This window comes from Lycorma delicatula, chromosome 5, assembly GCF_047948215.1.
Source record: "Lycorma delicatula isolate Av1 chromosome 5, ASM4794821v1, whole genome shotgun sequence".
NCBI lineage: Eukaryota > Metazoa > Arthropoda > Insecta > Hemiptera > Fulgoridae > Lycorma > Lycorma delicatula.
Window position 1 is genome coordinate 181,082,361 of NC_134459.1, and position 19,573 is coordinate 181,101,933.

The 19,573-nt window shown below is 34.8% G+C and overlaps 1 protein-coding gene across 4 annotated transcripts in view; it reads left to right on the forward strand.

The window, feature by feature from the left end:
• The window catches only part of mor (SWI/SNF- related protein mor), a 104,121-nt gene that overhangs the window by 37,903 nt on the left and 46,645 nt on the right, over window positions 1-19,573 (forward strand). For all 4 annotated transcript variants that reach the window (XM_075367688.1, XM_075367690.1, XM_075367691.1 and 1 more), the window contains exons 5-7: window positions 4,294-4,493; window positions 13,917-14,015; window positions 17,118-17,230. In XM_075367688.1, coding sequence (XP_075223803.1) covers window positions 4,294-4,493; window positions 13,917-14,015; window positions 17,118-17,230 — 412 coding nt within the window. The remainder of the gene's footprint in view (window positions 1-4,293; window positions 4,494-13,916; window positions 14,016-17,117; window positions 17,231-19,573) is intronic.

Consider the following 19,573-nt stretch of genomic DNA (forward strand, 5'->3'; position numbering starts at 1 on the left):
ACATGAGAATTTATCTGTTCAGACTTAACCATGCAATGAATAAAAATGCATCTCAACAGCTCTCAAATAACAACCGCAGTCCTTACTATTGACAGAGTGCTTGAAATCCTTGCACAACCTTCTGCAATTTACACAAGTAGGGGTCTCAAATGTTTTAGGACACTTCACACTTGTGACCTCTGTCACCACAATGTGCACAGAGTAGAGTGTATTGACAGAATTTAGCCCTGTGACCAAATGTACAATACTTAAAACATCTCTGAACATCTCATTTTTATACTCGTTGACTCTGCAAGAAGAGAAATCCACAAACAACCTACCCTCAGCAACAAACTTGTTAAACAGAGTCGGCCCAACTTTGAATATACTGTGATACTTTTGGGCATCATGTTTCCAAGTTTTGAATAAAACCTGCACTCAGATTTGAATGTCACCTCGTCCTAGTCAGTGTTTGGCTTCCATATGAGACACAGAACCTCTTTCTCGGAAAGGTGATGATCTATATCGTAGACATGATTCAAAGCCTCCTTTTATGTTTCTGATCCACCTTGACCTCCACTTTTTTACAAACAACAGATTCTGAATGAATGTAACTGTCTCTTTGTCACCTTCTACAACAACCAGACCTTTCGCAGTATGCTTTATATTCCTAATTTTCAAATTTGATCTCTTGTCCAAAAGGGCAGTCTAAAGTTCCTCTCTAATATCTTTATTTGTTTTTGTAGAGCTCTCCTTCCTGTTTAGGAAGATGATGTCTGGGGCTGCTTGTGGGCTAAGCTGACCTCCTGCTTGCTTTTAAATGCATCAGCATAGTGTTCCCACTCCACTCTAATAGGCACAGGTGCTGGTGCCGGAACAGAAACTGCCTCTTCAACTATAACCTCTTTGACTTCAGTTAGCTTAGAGGCAAGCACCTCAAATCCATTTGCCTAAGCAGAGAACATTCCTTAAACTTATTAATTGGGATCGCTTGTCTGCAAATTGTTGCCAAGGCGCTTCAAGGACCTTCAAGAAACCCAACAACTGCTCACATTGTTCCTCAAATTGTGCTATCAGAGGGATTGAACTACCAGCCCTACCCCCACTCTTAACGAAATCACTAATCAGACTCATTTTTGGTATCCAGGTGGATGTACCTGCCTGACTAGCTTGGCACATCCTCCACTCCCCTCCCAACAACCTCTTTATTTCTAACACGTCTGGGTTTTCCCTTAGACTCTCCAGAGCTTGGAGTCGATGCCTTTTTCGCCAATGCTTCCTTAAGTAAATAAAATAAGCAAAGCTAATTTGTCTGCTTACTCGCTGATATATACTTTGTTGGGCTAGCCCACTTATTTGACAGCTACCTGCAGCAAGATACGGGCAGGCAGAGCAGGGACCTGATTGTTCTCCTTTAATTCTTTGCACCTCTGCTGCAGCTGGATCTTTTATACAAGTGCAAGCAATTATGAAAACACTAATTACAGCCGCCCTTACTCTGAAAAGAGCATAAGTAGGAATAGGGCGACCCCTGTCTTGTTTCAGGGTATTTACATTAGCAGTCCTCTTCTTGTCTTAATTTTTTCTTTTCTTAAAATCCAAACTTGTGTGAAATAATACGATTTGGAAATTTAAGAGCATGTGAAAATCGCTAAGTCTGACCAGGATTAAAACCCATAACCTTCCAGATGAAAGGCTGAGTTACTATCGCTTCATTACAGAGTTAGAATGGAATAAATAATCATAATATATAATATAAAGTGTGATGGTTGCGAGAGTATATTTACCGGTAAAATAAATCAGTCTTTCAAAATATTAAAGCCTATAAAAATTTATTTTCAAAATAATCATATGACAGGATGTCTGTGTTTTTTTTTCAGTTATAACAAATAAAAATATACAGAATTAGAAGTAGTTAAAAGTTTTTTTTAACAGCAACTATAGTGAAAATTTTCATTACTGTATTACCAATAATATAGATTAAAGCAATTAGAAAAATTTTAATTTTACAAATTAAAATTTAAAATTAAAATGATGAACCCCTGAATAATTTCTTGATTGGAATACTAATTATGCTTCTATAATGCTATGTGAAATTACAGTGTTATGTTGAAACAATTTATTATTATTTTTTTACATTAATTTGTCCCAGAGTTAACTATGGCTGTGATTTGTGTAGAGCCTTAGATAAAAGTGTCACTAGTCAAGAGTTGTTCTCTCTGAGAGTAGTGATTTTAATTTTACAGATTATTCCCTTTAATGACCTATCACTATATAATATATAATACTAATACTATATGTATTTTGGTGAATTTGACATTTATTATGTGATATTAGATTTGGCTGCATGGGATGAGAAATCTCTTCACTTTTAATTTACCCTTGTAAGGCTGATATGAGTTCTTGTATTTTTGAGAGCGGCTTTGTCATTTTCAGAGTTATTTGTGATTTCGTATCAAGTTATCTACTACTAGTGCATTTACGGCACAAAACATACATCCATATTGATTTACTTTACGTTTTTTATCTAGATCTGAAACTTAGCAAATTGAATTTAATAATAAATAAATCTTTTATTCTCATCAGTATATATGTTGTGTGGATCATCATGCCATTATAAGATTAAAAATAGATATGATTACAATCCATATTAATTAATTAAATATAAACTCTTGAAATAATGTAGAGGTAAATACATTAAATATAAGAAAAAAGAAATACTACTAAATAATTCACAATTCTGAAGTTATTATAGAACACTATTTTGAGCACATATATTTGTGGTAAGATTGAGTGGAATGGCAGTAAAATAGAGTATTTTTGTTAATTAGTATTATTTAAAATATTTTAAAATTCAGTGACAGAGTAATGTATTGTTTCTGTAAAAGATGTTTTAATTTTAAATAAATTTATGAGAAAATTTCTTAAACGGTTTGGTAGTTATTAAAAATGGCAACAGAAGTATAAGGCCCTTTCTCATAAATTGAAGTATGATTTGATTTATACAAAAAGAGTTCTGTCGTCTGGTTTGGTAGAAGTGGATGTGATTTCATAGCAAAGAATGCATATATTCATAAATATAAACATAAAGCTAAATTAATGCATTTAATTTTCTAAATATTGCCCTATATGATTCATACTTACAGTGGGTGCCAGATAAACTCATTTTTGTATCTTAAAAACTTTTGTGATTTTTTGAGTGAACTCGAAGCAATGGCATTATACTTAAGATAGGTATATATGAAAAGCATAATCGCTATTTAATGATTACAAGGTTTCTGTTTTATTAAGGTGCTTCAAAGCAAAACAGTATGGTTTGCTTTTGTTACAAAAGAAATCATTTTGTTCAACCCAAGAGAACACCTACAAATTTTGTTTTATTGGCAACAGAAATACTATCGTTATCATTAATAGGAACTCTATCTACACGATCAGCAATGTTACGTTTTTCTGTGAAGCACATTGCAATGATTTTAGGCATATTTAAAGTTAGATGTTCATCCAGTAAATAATTTTTTTGAACTGCTATCATAAAATTTTCTTCTTTTAAAATTTCTGTGATAAATAAAACAATTTTGTTATTTTATTGCATCAGTTTTGTTATTTTACTCTTATTACTGCATCAATTTTTAATAATCAAAATTATATTAGTTGAAATGTAAGACTGAAGGGGATTTGAGGACGAAAAGAGTTTGTAGTAATGAGTTGTGTTTTATTACTCTACTAGGTGGTGGTTCATTTATTAATATTAATGTACATACTTATTGTTTATTAGTGACCTTTACTGGTTGCTACTTTGTGTTAAATATTGTTCAGCATTTATGATAATACTTTCTGGTCACCGTTTCAAGTAATGTGGCTTAGGCTAGTTAGCATTTTATACTTCATGCTCATCAATTTTTAGGATGCTTTTCCCCGGGGTGTTGTAGGTATATTATATCTAGATCTATTTTTTGTTTATTTTTTAATATTGACTCTTTTCTTGTCATGAAACCATGCCATTCAATATTCTAATTTATTTTTAGTTTCAGCTAAGAGAATATTATTAAAGAATATTAACTTTTCCACTTTGAATTGTTTTCCTTGTTATTCTGTAATTTGTTTTATTATTTCTATTTATTTATTCTTAGTTTGATGTATTAAAAATGTAATGACATCAAAATTACAGCGTTTTCTTTATTTTCATGAAGATGGGATGGATTTACAGTTATAATTTGTGATTTTGTTTGTACACAGCATTCTTTATAAAATATAATAATAAATTGTTAATATTAATATGTTCTGTTATATTATTTTAAATTTCACTTTGTTTAGATACTGAAGAAGAAGGTACGCACATCATCTATCCGGTAGTTGATCCTTTGGATGAAGAATATGCAAGGCCAGCTTTCAGAAGAGATCGTATGGTTATGATGCACTGGTATTACTTTCCTGATTCTTATGACTCTTGGGTTGCAACTGAACTTCCTGTTGATCCACCTGATTCACCTGCAGCACATACGCCTCCTTGGAGGGTATATTCAAATTATTTTTCGTTTGCAAATCAATTAATTTGATTTGTATGCTTGTTATTTATTTAAGTATTTTTTTCTGGGTGCTTCTTTGCAAAATAACTGAAGTGTGATAATTGGGTGATACTCATTATATTTTACAAAAAAAAAATCAACATTTTTAACGGATGTAATTTGTATAAGATTTGTTTAACGGTATATGCCAAATTCTTCCATCAAGTTATACCGCATATTTTGTGAGTGATGTGTACATACTTGGACATAAATCAGCCATGCGTGTGTTGAAGTGTGAAGTGAACTCTGTTATTAAATAGGGGTCTTTCAATAATTAAAGAGATAAATGATCTTAGAAAAATGATTTATTCAATGAACTGAAACTAATGCTACTTTTCAACTTAATCTCTATAATTAGGCACTTATCCAATATTTCTGAGAGCTTTCTTTTCCAGTAGTAAAGAATTGTTCACCTTTGTGTCTGAGCCATTCTTGTACTACTTCCCGTCCCAACCTTTGAATAACTTTACATCACTTTTGAGCAGTAATAAATAATAAGTGTTTTGCATTAAATAGTACAAAAAGAAAGTAGTACTGGAAATTTAGAAGTAAATAATCATACTTTTATACTGAAATTGAGCAGTTAAAAAAAATATATATTTAAAAAATACAAAAGCTAATTAATTCACTGGCTGACTAGATAATATTGTTTTTATATACAGTGATTGGGTAAGAAATTTCATTATTATTATTATTATCTTTTATGACTGTATAGGGTCACTTTAGTCAGTTTGTTATCTAAGTCTCTTCGATGGGACTGTTTGGGCCTTGTGATCCTCCCAGTACTTTTTCACATGTTTTGATCTTTGTGACCTTTCTACTGTTGAAAATGTTTGTGTTTGAGTTTTTTCTTGTTAGTGTGCCACTAGTGTTTTTGTTCATGATTTTCTTGCTTAATTTTATCTTACTGTGGTGTTTACTGATATAAGGCCAATTTCTTTCAGATTCTCTCTTGTTACTCTGATTCATCTGTTCCTGTCTAGGTGTTTTTTGAGTTGAGATTGTACTGTTTCTATAGTCTTGAAACTTGCATCCTCATGGTATGTCTAAAGAATCCTAGTCTCCTCTTATGCAAGGTGTCAGTGATGAGTTCTAACTCTTTGTACATAACTTTGTTGGGTATAATCCACCACTACCTGTCTTTCTGGTACTTTTTATTGATGCAGGTTCTTTCGATTTTTTGGAATCTGTCCATCTTTAATTGTTTGTTCAGGTGGAAGAATGTTTCTGCTGCATAAGTGGCTTCTGGTTTTATAACTGTGTCGTGTCTTATTTTTGTGTTTATTCGTAGGGATTTTTTATTGTAAGTGTACCGCATTAATTTTTAAGCTTTAGCTAGTATTTTCTAGCTTTAGCTTCTTATTTGGATCAAGGTTTTTCATTTAGGTTGTTCGTTACTGTTTCTCCGAGGTATTTAAATTGGGTTACTATTTTGATTTTATTACTGTTTATGTATACTTCTTTTAATGGTTTTTGGGTCATAATTTCTGTCTTTTCAAATGAGATTTTGATACCAATTTTATTTGCAACGTTTTGAAGTTCTAATATCTGTGATTTAGCTTCATCGATGTCGTTTGCTCGCAGTGTCTTGTCAGTGAAGATAGTTTGTTTTGATTTTTCAGCCTATTTTTTACGTTTGGTTAGCATTTTTTGAGCCATTCCCTCATTACCATTTTTAGAATGCAGTTGAATAATAGCGGTGAGAGCCTTGGCACAGCCCTGTTTTGATCTCAAAATGTTGTGAGAGCTTGCCTTTAAATTTTACCTTTGATTTGTGTTTTGAGGGTCAGTTTTATCATGTTTATTAATTTGGTATATAGTTCAAGGTGTCTTAGAATTTTTAGTAGGGATTCTCTGTAAGCTTTCTTGAAATCTACGAATGTTATCACCATGTCTCTGTTTCTTTTCCTTTTGTAATCCATTATTAGCTTGATACTCATGATCTGATCTGGACAGCACTTCCAGGGCCTGAAACCTCCCTGGTTCATTCTCTTAGTTCTTTCTCAAATTGTAGGCCAATCCTGTTGAGGATATTTCTTGAAAGAATTTTATATACTTTGTCTAAGAGTGAGATTCCCCTGTAATTGTTAGGGTCTATTTTGTCTCGTTTTTTGTGTAGCAGATGGATGAGGGCTGTCATCCAGTGTTCTGGTAATTCTTCTTTGATCCAGTTGTTAACAAGCTGTTGATGAAGGGCAGTTTTTGCTGAACTTTCTGCATGTTTTCAGATCTACAAAAGTCTGATCTTCTCGTGCTGCTTTGTAATTCCTCATCTAATCTAGTGCTTGGTAGACTTCTTTTATTGTGGGAGTGTTGATGTTTTCTGGTGGTGTTGTTATTGGGGGTGTTGGTGTTGAAGTTTAGGAATCTGTTAATTCTTTGTAATTTAGTAGTTTGTTGAAGTAATAAACTAGGATTTCTGCATTGTGTTTTTTATTATGGGCTAGTTTACCATTTTCATTCTTTATTAGTAGGGTTGGGGTTCATATTTTTGGAGCTAATTTTTTAAGGTTTTGTAATAGTCTCTCGACTATGTTGTAGTGAATTCTTCTATCGAATTCAGTTTGTTTTTATAATGTCTTTTTATTCTTCTTAGGATTCGAATGGTTTCTCTTCTTTGTTTTACTAGATTTTGGAAGGATGTTTCTGAATTTTGGGATTGGTGAAATAGCTATGCTAGATGTCTTTTTTCCACTGTTTCATCGCATTTGCTGTTCCAGCATTGATGTTTTTATGGGATTTTATTGAGGGCTAATCTTCTGCGATTTGTTTAAGGTTGTTGACTAGATCTTTGAGTTTGCTCATGCTTGATATTTTTTCAGTTGCTTTTTGGTAATTTTCATTCTTCAGTAGTTGGGGAGGGTCCATTTTTCTTTTAATGTTAGGGATTTGATTTTGTTGCCTTCTTTGGGAAGTAAATTTAATTTTAATTTTGACTTTCTTCTGGAAGAAAGGCAAACTACAGTTAGTCAGAAGAGTAATGAAATGAAGACGCTGGTGGTGATGTCGGTGGTTGGTTGCGTAAGATTTACAGGGACAATCTTGTAGCTACCTCTGGATGGGGTTACATCAGAGGAGTTTATTAGGGATGGTTAGAGATGAGTGCGACAGATCTGGGGTGGTGGTTTCTCGTCCTTAGAAGAAACATAGTTACTGGTAGTCAGCTGTCCTGGCGATCCTCCGGTGACATGCCTGGGTGGCTTGCAGGCGAGAGATCAGATGTAAGAAGAGTTGATGACAGGATTGAGGTCTGAAGGGAATTCGTAGAGGTCAGAAATAGATAACAGGCAAAAATAAAAGAAGAGTATGGAAGGAACTTGTGGCAGCAGTCAATAGAGACCCTTAAGGGAACAACAGAGCATTTTGGCTGCAGGCTACTGGTTCTCCCTTATTAGCATTATTCCCAGTCTCACCGACTCTGGTATGGGAGGAGGTAGAGGTGGAGGAGATAGAAATCTTCAAGATGGAAGAACTGATGGCAGCTGGTCATAAAATGAGACTATGCCAGGGTCCCAGACCAGATGAGGTACTGGTAGAAGTAGTAAAGATAATGTTGGGAAACTCCTGGTTAAAGTACTAAATATCATGAATGCTATCTTAATAGGGAATCACGTCTCTCCCTCCTGGAAGGAGAGAGGTTGTTTTTGCTACAGAAACCGAATACTCCAGATACACCAGATTGTTATAGACTGGTATGCTTATTGAACAATTTGTGTAAGCTACTGGAGATAATGTTGGCGGGTCGCATCCTGGAGGATGTACAGGCAGTTTTCATAAACACCAATTCGGCTTTAGAGAGAAAAGGTCAACTGTGGATGAGTGGGTATGATAATTGAGCAGGCAGCGGCTGGCACCTGGAGGATCAGAAGGACCAGTGCTGGTCATGCTCGATGTTAAGAACGCATTCATTTCCCTTCGATGGGAGGCGATTTTCCGAGCAGTTAGATATCGGGGGATTCGAAGGTCGTTGAGGAAGCTTATCATGAGCTATTTGGAGTAGGTCCTTGACCTATACTATCGGAGATAGAAGAATGCCTTTTGAGGTGATGTGTGGTGTTGTGTAGGGGTCTGTGCTGGGTGCTATAGTGTGGAACTTCATATACAATGGGGTGCGGATCTTCCTGCGGGGGTCACTATGGCTGCTTTTGCGGATGACCTCGCGATGTTGGTTGTGACAAGGTCAGAGGATGAAGTGACTGAGATAGAGAGAATTGCCATTGGGAAGGTGCAAGAATGGATGATGGAGAAGAGGCTTAGTCTGTGCCCAGAAAAGACAGGGGCGGTGGGAGGAGGAGACTCTCCTCGACTGATCTTCAGTTGGGAGAACATCAAGTGGAAATCCAGGGGGCTATTAAATACTTAGGAGTATGGATGGACATCCGGTGATCATTTACGAGTTAACACTAGAGAGATGTATTTGTGAGCAGAAAAAACAGTTTAGGCCCTAAGTATGTTAATGGAGAGTGTGACAGGGCCGAAAACTTCTAAGCATAGACTGTATGTTCATGTGTTGGAATCAGTTCTGTTGTATGGAATACTGGCATGGCACAGGCCATTGCAGATAGGATGGAATTGCTGCTTACTGGAGGGTGTGTAGTGCCTCATAGCTTTGTGTGTGGCTGCTGCGTATAGTTTGGTGTTGATGGAAGTGGTGGTGGTTGTGGCTGGGCTAGTACCGCTGAAGTAATTGGCAGATCATGGAAGGTGGGTTGTACAGGGTGTGGATCAGCACAGCTTGTGTGAGGTGTTGATAGAGGTGTGGCAGTTCTGCTGGGATGCTTCCTGCAAAGGCAGTTGGACCCACTGGCTCTTCCCGAGTGTTGCATTTTGGTACGGGAGGAGATTTGGTGAGTTGAGTTATTGGCTTTTCCAGTTTCTGACCAGTCACGGGGCATTTTGAGCATATTTTTATAAGAGGAGATGGGCTGAAGATGAGGGGTGTCCATACTGTGGAGAGGTGGACATCCCGGATCATGTAATTTTTGAGTGTTCAATATGGGGCAGTAAGTGGCAAGAGTGTGAAAGGCTAATGGGTCAGCTGAATGTGGAAAATATCATCACTAAAATGCTGGAGAACGAACATCAGTTGACACCATATCAAGATACATTGCAGGAGTTATCCAGAGAGTTTTTTTTCCCAATGAGATGGAACCCCATTTACAGGCAAAGTTTTGTACTTGCCATCAGACTCCGCAAGATGTTACTAAGAGTGCGTATGTGTGCCTGCGCCCTACCGACCTCCTCTCTCAACAATCCTCCCCTTCCAAGACCGGATCTGCAGTTAAGCATTACACAGCCCCAAGAGCTTAAAGGATCCACAGTCTCCATGCTTCATCACAGTCACCCATCCACACATGGGCAGATGAACTAAATCTCCACAGGGGGCTGTCCTTCACCTCTTCACTCTCCGGTCCTTTTCTTCACCTTGTCTATGACTTTTTCAGGTATTCCGTTCTTCCTGTCTTCTCGTCTCCTGGTCCTTTTTCTGGATTACTCCTGGGTTAACATACCAGCTGGGGTATGCAAACCCCAGAATACCTGAAAAAGTCCTGGAGAAGGTGAAGAAAAGGATCAGAGAGTGAAGGGGTGAAGGACAGCTTCCTGTGGAGCCGTTGTTCATCTGCCCATGTGTGGATGGACGACTGTGATGAAGCATGGAGACTCTGGATCCCTTGAGTTTGAAGGCACCTCTTGGGGCTGTGTAATGCTTAATTGTTGAGGGGAGGATTGTTGAGAGAGGAGGTTGGTAGGGCGCAGGCACACATACGCACTCTTAGTAACATCTTGCGGAGCCTGATAGCGAGTACGACACTTTGCCTGTAAATGGGGTTACTCCAACTCACTGAAAAAAAAAAAAAAAAAAATGCTTCTGATCACATGTTATCTTCTAACTGGCAGCCCACCATATCCAAATGCTGCCTTCCTGAACTCTGGTGTTGCTTGGTTCAGTCAGTGGAGTATTTCTTAAAATACCTTTCATGGTTGACTGACAAGCAGTCACCTGTGGTGGGACTAAGTCCTGAGTTACAACTTTAGATGTGATCTAGTCATTCACCTGTGATGGGACTAGGTCCTGAGTTACAACTTTAGTTGTGATCTAGTTAGATGATATTGAGGTGTAATTTGATGATAAATGAAGCTGTGAAGTTTATTTATATTCATTTTTTTTTTTTGAAATTTTGCTGGGGGATAAACACTTTGGTGTTATCATCACCTGAACACGAAATATAAAAACAAAATCAAAACAAACAAAAATATTAAAAAGAAAGAAAAAAACGTAGTCTAAATGTTAATTTTTTTAGGTAAAAAATATTTTTGTGTTACCATTGCCCAGAAAAAAAAAGAAATATTAAAATAAAATATAAAATCTAATAAGACAACAACGAAATAAAAAGTAAACAAAAATGTAAAACAGAAATAAAAAAAAATTAAAAGCTCAAACTAAAATGTTAAAAACAAAGACAAAATAAAAAACAAACTAAAATGTTAAATACAAAAACATAAAACTTACGAACAAAAAAATTTAAGAACACTGTTTAAAGGTGTGCAAATACTAATAGCTTGAAGAAATAAACATACCCATTTGATGAAAATTCCTGGGCAATTTAAATTTATGATGCAAGGTCGCATAATGTATGCAATCCACAAGGATGTGATGCACAGTCAAGCGGCACTTACATCGTACGCATGTCGGAGCATTTTCTGCTGACATCAGGTACCTGTGAGCAGCTCTAGTATGTCCTATTCACAGTTGGCAGTGGACCACTTCCTCTCTGTGAAATTTACTGTGGAAGGAATCCCATGGCAACACGGTATCTTTGGTATGTCAAAGTTTGTTATCTACCATGGCAATCTAGTCATCTTGCCACCTCGCATGAAGTGCATGTTTGACATAGTTAATAAAGTCGGATTTAATAATACAATACGGGTAGTGAAGGATGATTGACTACATGCGTCTTTTGCAGTGGAATCTGCACGTTCATTACCTGGAATCCCTGCGTGGCTTGGTATTTAGCAGAAACTCACTTGTGTGTTGCGACGGTTCAACTTGGCGATTGAATGGTAAATTTTGGTGATGGTAGGATACGTGGAATAAAATTTTTCTAAGGCTTGGAAAGCATTACACTAGTCGCTACAAATAAGGATATGATGATACTTAATGATATATGATATTCAAAGCCTTATATATAACATATAGTTCAGCAGTAAACACACTCGAAAGACCGGGTCGACCAAACACGTAGGTTCAGCCATTAACAACAAATGCGCAGCCAATGCTATCGCTCTGTTTCAGTCCATATGTGTATATCACTGCATCCGGGTTTGCCTTGGAGAGAATATGGTGAAACATTTGCTGAAAGAAAACAGGTGGTGTTGATTCTTTATTGTATTTCATTAGGTCAAACATAAAATTTATAAGGTTGATTGTCCATGAGGGATATGAACACGGATAAATAGAAAACTGGAAGGTGCTTCAACATTCATAAGGTGTAGTAAATGTCAGGTATGAACACCTACAGGTATAGAACAACATAGATGGTCCTAATATCTTTGAAAATAAATATTACCAAGAACTGCGTCAAGAGCTGGCATTTAGCATTTACAAATTCATCTAGCAGTTTTAAGCATGGTATAATATGCTTAATTTTTGTTTAGATTCAGTTCATTGGACAAATTTCTCCTACTTTTTCTGGATATTTCCTGGCGCACCTTGTGGGGCTCAATCTGACTTTTGTTAAAGTTATTTTGTAGAAAAGTTACAAAGTCTGATCCTAAACATTATGTTGAAATTTCATTATTTTGACACACTGTTAAATATAATCCAATTATGCGGTAGATTGTGATCTTTATAAATATTTGACCCTTATATATTTTTTTAAAATATGCTGCAATTTAACAAATAAATTGAATATTGTGGCATTTTTGAAAATTAGTTTTCTTTAGGCATAAGAAAAGAAATTGTTAGGGATGTAGGATGTAGAGGGTATACTGAAATGAAACGACTAGCACTAGATAGGGAATCTCAGAGAGCTGCATCAAACCAGTCAAATGACTGAAGACAAAAAAAAAAAATTAGGCATAAGAATTAGTTAAAAAAAAATTCTCCTTATTTTACTGGGCAAGATAGAATTAAATGATTGAATTGAAATTTAATAAGAGGACAATTGTATTAATAACAAATATGTACCCAGTTCTGCTTTAGAATCTCTCTACTTATCTCAAAACTTCATCATATTATATCACCTTTAAACATTTTCTGTATCTCTTTCACATAAGTAATAGTAAATGCATATCATGTTGTTAATATTAGTGTTTTTTTGTGGAGTATATCTATTCTTCAGAAATCTGATTCCTTTCTCCAATTACTAGTGATTTTATGACACATTCATTCTTTCATCTCTTACAGTTTCTGCACAAAGGTAAATAAATTTGTGAATTGAAATTTTTAAACTGTACCCTCTTAAGTTAGTAAATCATTTAATAAATCTTTATCCCTACCTAATATCATCCATTCAGTTTTCTCACAAGTGTATAATATATATATATATATATATATATATATATAATTTTCTTTTACACTGGCAAAAAAATTATATACTTTTTATAGGCTACAAGTCTTATTTGTTCTTGAACAACTACCTTGTTCTACTGGTTGCATTGAAAACTAGTTAAATTTTTCCAATAGTTTGATATTTGCATAAAAAAAATAAATAAAATGAAAATAAAAAAAAAAATCTTTAAAATATGAATACGTATTTCTTTGTATTTAAAACTTTTATTGTTAGCGTATATAAATATTTTATTCGTTTTGTTATATAAAAAATAAATTTATTTATAAAATTTCAATCTTTTCCTTAAAAGATTGGGTTTAAAAACATTTACAGATGTAGTAATAGACAAAACAAGAATTTATTTATAAATTCAACCAATTTAAAAAAAAATACCTGTAATAAAAATTATTTAATTAATTATGGTTTTGTAGATTAGTTTGTCATAAAAGGAAAAAATGTATCTAATGTATGTAAATTCTGTGTTAATTTTTAAATATTTATAAAAACACCTGAAAAGAAGAATATGATTAGAATTAAGTTTATTCATCTTGTTTTAAAATTTTATCAGCTGATTATGAAACAATTATTTATGTGATGTCAAGTGAATGTATAATAGAATTTTCAGTTGCTGCTTAAATCTACTACAATGCAATTATAATGTATTGTGAATTATTACATTATTTATGGTTAATACATTTTAATTATAATTTTATTTTAATTTTAAAATTAATTTACATTTACAATTACAATATAAGTTTTTAAAAAGAATAATATTTGAATAAATTGTAATTATTATATATTTAAAAAAAAATTTTAACAGGTGAGTGCATCATGGGTATTGGAGTCAGACCAGTATAATGAGTGGATGAATGAAGAAGACTATGAGGTTGATGAAAATGGAAAAAAGAAAGTTCATAGGGTAATAAATTGTTCTTTTATTCAGTCATTGTATATCTAAATTTGAATTTTAAAATGAGTGCTTGAATATATTTAAGTAGCTCATGCTTTCACTGCATTAGCATTTAGATCAGTAGTTGTAAATAGTTATTAACCGTATTTACTGATGTACTTGTAGACATTTTAAGATTGTCTGTGTACACTTTTATTTTTTCTTTCTTATGGTTATAAGGGCATCCTGAATGAATAAGAGTTGCTTTTTCTTAAAGTAATTTTTCCATTAAATGGACTTGTTCCTGCGGTGAAGAGAGTAAACATCTCGCTTCAGCTAATAATTACCTGTAATTTATTGAATTTAGCATACTATGGCTATAAAAAAAAGAAAATACTATTTGCTTTTAGTTTTTCCTAGTAAATGATACTTAACTTAGATATGGCTGGGCTGTGTTTGGGAGCGACTGTTGCCGAATACTACATCACTTACCAGCACTTCCATTATGACCGACCACCATTATATCTTACCATTAGATGCTCATCATTACAGTCTCATCTACGGCCATATTGAATTCTGTCAAAATAAAGTTTTCCTTTTACAAGGTATGTTTGGTACTCTTTTTGTCATATACTTCTTTAAAATTGTAGCTTACTCTGAATAAGAATTCTATTATTTATTTATATCATGGAATTTCAAAAAATAAGGTTTCTAATTTGTATACGAAGGGTAGTCGAAAAATAATGCACAGTCGCTTATAATTCACAGATGAAAAGAGACAGTCGAATGAAACATAAGTAATTTTATTTGCTCCAAAAACTAATCTATTTTTCCATGCAGTGGTAATTCTGTCAACAGTGAACCAGTTTTCTCACTTCATCAATTAAGAATGCTGGGGGTCTTTCCTTACCCACATGATTTCTGTGTCCTCCAGTTCATCATTCATGTTAAAGTAAATAACTTTTAATATCCCTCTTTAATTGTGAAAAGAGAGGAAAATCGCATGGTGCCAAATCTGGAGAGTAGAGAGTGAGGAATAAATTCAAATTTCAACTTAGCAAGAGCCTTGGCAACTGAATGAAAAAAGGGGTTGAGAATTATTGTGTTACAGAATTATCAACTCCATGGATTGTTGAATACATAGAAATCCTAAGGAGGTTTATTGTCTTTGTTTCACACTGAATTTATGTTAACCTAAATTTCAGGTAGTCAGTCACATGCAAGTGTTTGGAATCCCAGAATGCTCGAGAGAATATTTTTTTTTAATGAGCGTTTGATTTTTTGATTGTGGCAAATAGTGTTGGTATTTCATGCTCTGCCATTTTGCTTTTGGGTCATAATCGTAGTCTCCTGTCGTTATTGAAAAGGAGTCGTGCATTGTTGTGCGCAAAGGCGATCTGCTGTTAGGTGATGCAATGATCACTTTACCAGTTCATCACCTCCTTTTGATGCTTATCAATCACAGAAGTTTGACGACTACTTGATTTGGTTTGTTCATCTGCAATATTTGCTTTACCGGCTTCCAATGCCCAAAACCTTTTTTATTTCACCTCCTACATGCAGTTAGTAATTTGATCAACAGTTTTATCACTCTAAATGGCTTTTAGGGAACCATGAATGTCACTAGCGTTCTCTTTTTCTGCTATTAAAAATTCAATTGCTGTACATTGTTTTAGATGTGTTGACATTTAGTAGGTATACTAGACTGCTAACAATGGTGAGCGACAGAAAATGCGATCGCATGGGTCAGTGAGTTTTAGAATGTTAGTATTTAGGAAATGAAACTACAAGATTACAGTACCTGTCGCTCTGTATGATATTTTGTTCTGTTGCATTCCAGTGTGCATTATATTTCTGCCGTCCCTTGTACTTTAAAATTATTTATTTTTGTTGAAATATGTTTCAAATATATTATTACATTTTATTCAAAATGTGTTTAAAAAATATACATTCTTATGCTGTTTTTAATTTAGTGTTATCCTCTTCCTTGCACTTGTCCAGGAAGAAAAAAGTCAACATTTTACATTTTTTTTACTACAAATCTTAAATGATGTTTGCTGTAGGAGTCTGTATGAAAATTTATCTTTTTGTAGGACCACTCAGTTTTATATAGAAAGTGACATGAGAAAGTGAAAAAATTCAGTTCTTTGGATTAATGCAAAATATGGTTTTGTTGTAACTTGCAAAAGCTTAAAAACCTGAAGCGTGATATTTAATTCACTTTTTCTAAGTAGATTAACATGTGAAGCTTGGATCCTGTTGAATCTTGTGGATAATGTGGTACAGTGGAAATTATAGTACAGTTAAAATTTACGGCATGTAAGAAAATAGTAGTTAAAACGCTGAAAATAATACAGTTAATTATCTCACAAATTATTGTTACTTGAATTACCAAGAAGTATATACTAATGTCAGAAATCTTAAAAGAATAGAACATACATTTTAAAACAAATTGCATCAACTGCTGATGCTCTTTGCCAGCCATCTCTTTGTTCATCAGAATAACCCGATCGTAACTAAATTCACGGGACTCTTTACATACACTTTATATTATTATGCAAGTTTTCATGTAGTCTATATGTAAGAAAAAAGTAAACATTAGAAAAAACTTGATTGAGACTCGAACTTGAGATCTCTTTATTATGAGACTGGAACGCTTACCGCTTGGGTACTGTGACTGCTGGTATTCAAATTAGCTACTTGAATCACTGGAAAATCTTTAAATATCATTTACTCAGAAACTAGGCTAAGTTGAAAGCTACCATTCTGGATTAAGAGAATGAATCTCTTCCTATCACCCTGAAAAAAGGTGTCAAAAAAATCCATTGTAAGGTTTGTAATCATTTTTTTTTTTCATTGCACGCTGACAAGTGCACATGTGTTTATTTTAATTTTTATTATTAGTAAATACAGTAAATATAAAAATAGTTTTTAATTTTCAGCGATTTGTTTTATATACTTAAATTTTTCAAATAAATAATTACTGAAACTGGAATTAAATTGTAAGAGTACGGCAATAGGAAATTTATGAAATGATTAAAAAAATGAAATGAACACATGTACAGATTATTACTCTTATGAAAGAAGAGGGGGAGGAGGTTTATTGTATACAAATATGATATATTGTTTTAGTTGAGGTTAACTGTTGAAGACCTTATGAGTCAATCTGATCCAGATAGATCTAAAAAGAAACAGAAGAGAAAAAGATCACCTTCACCTCCAATCAAATTGGGAAAGAGAAAGAGGTAAGAATTATAAGAGAAAATTTTATGCTATTTTTAGATGTGTGAAGATTTGTCATAGTATCTGTTAATGATGGTGATTCCTGTTAAAACTGTAAGGAAAACTTGTGGCTGCCAGATATTCAGTGTTATAAATACAAGATAATTGCAATATAATAGCCATCGAATCTCCTTTTCTTTGTGTACTGATTTAAATTTATTTTTTCCTTTTATATTTTTTACATTATAGTGATTTTATATTATATAGTGAAAAATAAATAATACAAAATGTATATCTGTGCAGTTATAATAACGTGAATATTTTATATAAAAGATATATTATTAATATGTTTTCTGGCTTTCGCATAACCGTATAAATAAATCCATTCTACTTGCCCAAAAGCCGTATTCTGATTCAGAGAGAGAATGATTGTAGATTATGATGGTATGTTATGTTTTTACTTCTATTGCATCTATTTCACACCTTCTATCCAACCCGTGAGTTATAAGGAATCATTGTTTTTCTCTCATTAACACATGTGCGATTCATTCATAACTGAATAGATCCTATTGATTATATTAACCGATTTTAATATTCACTGATTTCTGCTGTTTGGGTGCCTGCTACTGATGCAGTAAAAGACATCTAATTAAAGAGACAAATCGATGTAGAAATGAAACAGTTTATAGGAGATTTTTTTACTTTCATGACTTTAGGTTGGCGTCATTGGGATGAGTTGAGAAAAGCTGATGGATAAAAATTATTTTGTTTATAACCTCAATGTTGCATTTAACGATGGTGTGTTCACTTGAAGTTTCCACATTAGTTGAACACAACGTTCAGCGATCCATTTTTTTGCTTTCTGAAGTTAAAAAGCCGGCTAAAATCTTTTCTTGAATGATTTTACAATAAGGTGAAAGTTGTATGAACCGTGGAAATTTATATAAGTGGGTAGAAAAGTTCAAAAACTGTCAAAATCTGTGACTGATGAGCAACATCGTCCTGGCCGGCCAGTCGAAGTCTCAACTCCTTTGCTTAAAACCCGCATGGACGACATTATTCGTGAAGACTGACACAGTTGAATATATAGCAAAAACCATTGCAGTAAGTGTTGTCGCAGTTCATAACTTTCAGTAACAAGCTCAAGTACAGCAAAATAAGTTCTAGGTGGTTCCCGAAAGAGTTAACGCAACAACACAAGGAAATAAGACTCAAAGTGTGTACAGACGTGAAAGAATGCTATGAAAGGGAAGGTTACCCTTTTCTAAACAAGATTTTAACATGCGATGAAACTTGGGGTTACTATTTTGAACCAGAGTCCAATAGACAAAATATGGAATGGAAGCACACAAGCTTACCCGTCTGAAAGAAATTAGAACGCAAGCATCGGTTAGAAAAGTCATGTTGACTATCTTTTGGGATGCCCAAGGATGTCATCTTTTGTTGATTTGGAACATTAGCGTACAATAAACTGTGTCTACTACTCAGACATGCTGATGAAAAAAGTAAAGCCAGCAGTGAGAGAAAAACGTTGCCTATCTCAAAGAAGGTGTAATATTGCTACACGACAATGCTCGCCCTCAAACTGCTCAGCTGACAAAAGAAACCATTAGAAAAATTGGTTGGGAGATAACTATCACATCCTCCGTACAGTCCAGATTTGTCTCCCTTTTGTTTCGTTTGTTTGGTTTACTCAAGGAGGCATTACATGGAAAAAAGTTACAACCTCGAGATTGTACTCCTCAAGGAGCCTCATGGCTTCACTGATGGCCGCCCGGGCATGATGCAGATTCAACTGCTCCAGGCGCAAGCGTTCAGCATGTTGGAGTCTGCCCTCAAAGGCTTCCCACAATTCAGGCGTCGCCAAAAGCTGTGTTTTTTTACAGCTCTCACCTGTGCAATATCATACGCCCTGCACTGCCTACCCCCGACCTGGTTTCCAGCATCGCTGCCTTCACCAAGGTACAGGCGGCACACTTGGCAGATGCAGACTTGACGGGGCAATTGGCTGCCTGCGCCCTGGAAGAGCACAGTGACCACACATCTCCGACTGCGCCCTGCAGTGGAGAGAGGTGTGACCAAAGCCCTGACACTTGTAACACTGGGCGACCTCTATATGGTCGACGACCTTACATGAGGTCTACCTGAAAAACAAACGTCCACCGGCCACCAAGACCTGCCGGATCTTTGGCGAGGTCTCCAACACCCAGAGTCACTGGGTGACTCTCGGGGCTTCCTTCCTCCCCAGATGCCTGACCACCTTGGTTTCCCGAAGGAAATCTTGACGAACATATCCAAAGTAGGATTTTACCTGTGTACAGCCCGGAGGATTTCGGGCTCCTCTACCCTTGTCACCCATGGCATAT